The sequence below is a fragment of the Galeopterus variegatus genome, unplaced genomic scaffold (assembly GCF_000696425.1).
Source record: "Galeopterus variegatus unplaced genomic scaffold, G_variegatus-3.0.2 Scaffold5995, whole genome shotgun sequence".
Lineage (NCBI taxonomy): Eukaryota > Metazoa > Chordata > Mammalia > Dermoptera > Cynocephalidae > Galeopterus > Galeopterus variegatus.
This window is the reverse complement of record NW_007732106.1, coordinates 10,185-13,504: the sequence shown is the minus strand read 5'-3', so window position 1 is coordinate 13,504 and position 3,320 is coordinate 10,185. Positions and strand designations below refer to the sequence as shown.

Below are 3,320 nucleotides of genomic sequence, written 5' to 3'. Positions count from 1 at the left end.
GGAGCGCCGCCGCGCTTCCCAAGAGGCGCACTATCCAGTGCGCCACCGGGCCGGCCCATAATGTACTTTATTTTAAACTGCCTCTATTATAGGACTGATTTTTTGTAAATTATATACACCCTTTAAAATAAAAATAAGTGCTATTTGGAATACAGCGTGAGTTTGTTTTTCTCAGGAAATCAACAACAAAATCATTAGGCTTTAATTAGTACTTCTCTTTCCTTAGTTAGAAACCTATCTACCTGCTGGAGATCAATGATGCTTATAAAGCAATTCATGACACTTTTTCTTTCTGAGAGTGACAAAAGAAAAAAGAACATACTGTCATAACAAACAGACCCTATTCATAGGTGTAATTTATGACATGAGCATAGTTTAACATGTACTCATGGTTCTGAACCATGGTACTTTTTGTTCATGTTGTCATTTTTTTCATCTCTGCTTCCCACCCCCTACATTATTAAGACCAAAGAAAGGACGAATGGTAACTTTATATTAAGGTTGCAATAGGGCCTCGAGTTGGCTGGGAGAGTGATTACCAGCAGGAGGCTCACAGGGATCGCACAGACCTTGTGAAAGGAGGAAAGGTGTTCTGACACAAGGTTAAGCCGTGTGATTAGGCGGAACCCCACTGCTGTTTCCATAACTGCAACAGTCTGCCTCAGAAAGACTCCGTTGTCCCTCTGCTACCTTTCCCAGTAGTTGGGGGATTAAGAAAAAAAAAAAAAAAAAAAAAAAAAAAAAAAAAAAGCAGAATAGAGAAAGGGAAACAAAAGGTTATTAAAATGCAATTTATAGACATAAAATGGAATTAGAGATGACATTTTAACGGTGGACTTTCTGAGAGCTGAGGGAGGAGAAAGAGGCATTATTAGATTTGCTCAGCTTGATGAAGAACCGACGAGTAAGATGTCAGTTCCAATTTAGTTTTCCTCATTTAATGCTGTTTATTATTTTAACCGATAATTTTCCTAATGCTTTAAAGTTCTTCTTTTACATTTTGCTCTTGCAAATAGAGCATTTCAGTCTAATTGAACAAATCCATACTAATCAGCGTGAGTATAATTGTGAGACGGGCAAGCTTAGCTCTAAAATGAGAAACCTGTTATATGACACTTTGCCTGTAGATGGCAGTAGAGAACTAGTGACTAAGTAACCATCTTCGTGGACTAAACCTGAAACGCACCCCTTTCCCGAGAGCAAATATACTTCAATGTTTTTTTTTTTTTAAATTTTTTAAAAACGTACATTTTTTAAAAGATTAAAATCTCACATTGCTTTCCGTGAGCACTGGGATAGCCTAGTTTCTAATCAGAACACGAAATCCTCCAAGCAGTTTTTAGTTTAAATACCCGGTGCCCCGGCATGTTTTTGAAATGCCTTTGTGAATTTAGAAGTAGAAACTGTCATCAGCATCACACCAGTACAGCACTTGAAAGAATCACGAGCCTCTCTCTAAAGGAAGGTGTGCCATCTGCATCCTCTCACAGAGCGGGGAAGCGGACATACAGTATGATTGTTGTTCAGGTTTGGGGATTGAATCTTTTATTCCCAGGTAGCCAAAGGCTAACATCTTATTCCAGGATGAACAACTTTGAGAGAACTTATCCTGTCTTCTAGTTATTGTACATTTCGTTAATCATAAGCACTTAACTGTACAATGCATTTTAATAGAGTGAAAACTATTTTTTGTTTTATTTTCCATATTTTGTTAGAGAAAATTTACTGACTGTTTTATACTGTATCTTTTTAGTTTAGAAATGTAATTAAGAGTCACCTTTAAAAGTAGCCCTGCTTTTGAAGATTAACTCTTAAAGAAAGAAATCCAAATTGTGGTGATTTATGGGGTTTCAAAACCTGACTCTTTTCCTTTTTTACTTCATAGTTAGGAAGCCCTCAAATTTAAGCCTCATGGGGTAATATTTTGCGAGGTCCAATCTGCTTTCTCTTAGGTGGCTAATGCTGATTTACTTGTGGAGCATTTTCCATTCCATGGCATTTGAAGAGGTATTCATATCTTTTGAAATTGAGAGGACATTATTAAATGTGCATTCGAAAACTTGTTTCATAAACTAGATCCATTCTAACAAATTGGCCTCCAAGATATTCATGAGGGATTTGTGTCTTTTCTTGCCTTTTTATTTTCAATGTGCAGATTTAGGATATTAGCTAGTTACCCTGCAGAAGAGGCATCGTAACTATATATATACATATCTAGTCAATGAAGAACAGCTTGGTCTGGAGTCTTAATCCTTTAGCACAATGTTGATCCACTGAGTTGCCCCATTTCTCTCTGCTCAGCCGGACCACGGGTTTACCATCAAGAGATCAGGGTCTTTGGACTACTACCAACAACCAGGAATGTATTGGATAAGGTATGAGATGGTGCAGCTCAACAGTCAGTGTTTCCATGGCAACGTGCTGGCAGTCTCCATTAACCAGTTCCTTCAGTGGATAAACATGCTTTTGATTTGTTATCCAGTCCATATGCTGCTTTATCAGTTTCATTTTAATCTTGATTGAGATGCCACACCCCCTCATTCCTTTTTTTCACCCATTATTCACACTGACATTTGCCAGCTTTCTTTCCATTGCACATGCTCAGTATCAATTTTCCTTCCGGTTAAAAGGACAGTATATTTAGCATTAATGCCAAAGCATTTTCCTGATGTTGCTAATTAAAGCAACGATTTCCAGTGCTCTTCTGTCCCTTAACAAATGGAAGAACAATAGTACCTCAGTGTATGTTCTATAGAAGTATATACTGTCATTTTAAAGTCATCAAGCTCAACCTTGACCTTATTAGATGGATGAAACAATGCATTTACACGTTAGTAGCAGAAGCGCCTCAAAGTACAGTGGGCTCCAGAATGCATTGTGTGTGTCAGTAAGCTTGTGTTTTCAAATTCTCCACCTTTTTGTTTTGTTTTTGTATTTGTTTTATTGTTACCTCTCTCCCCCTGGAAATCCCTCTATGTACTAGCTCTTGCATGAATTTATTTTTCAATATTTTGTAACTGTCAGATTATTTAGCTGGCTTATCTGCTCAAGCAAAAGGGACTATGGGAGGTATCAATTTTTTGTAACTGGGTTAAGAATCCTATCCAATCGTTTTCCATTCCAGCCAACTGCCCTGGCTTTTCCTTCAAGGGGCGTTGTTTGTGTCTCTAAGTTATCCACAAGCAGGATGGTTCTTGAGGGTTGGAGAAATGAACTCTGAGACGTCCTAGGGAAACTTTTTAAGGTTTCTAAAATGATCTCCAGGTAACGCTCCACATCTTAGTTTTTGCAAGAGAAATCCCACTGGTTTTGGCATTTGT

At 37.9% G+C, this 3,320-nt stretch overlaps 1 protein-coding gene across 1 annotated transcript in view; it reads left to right on the top strand.

Moving 5' to 3' along the window:
• The window catches only part of DCLK1 (doublecortin-like kinase 1), a 69,600-nt gene extending 67,077 nt beyond the window's left edge, over window positions 1-2,523 (top strand). Inside the window, exon 13 of the mRNA XM_008590325.1 lies at window positions 2,302-2,523. Within this exon, the coding sequence (XP_008588547.1) occupies window positions 2,302-2,523 (222 nt within the window). The remainder of the gene's footprint in view (window positions 1-2,301) is intronic.
• The last annotated feature ends 797 nt before the right edge of the window (window positions 2,524-3,320 follow it).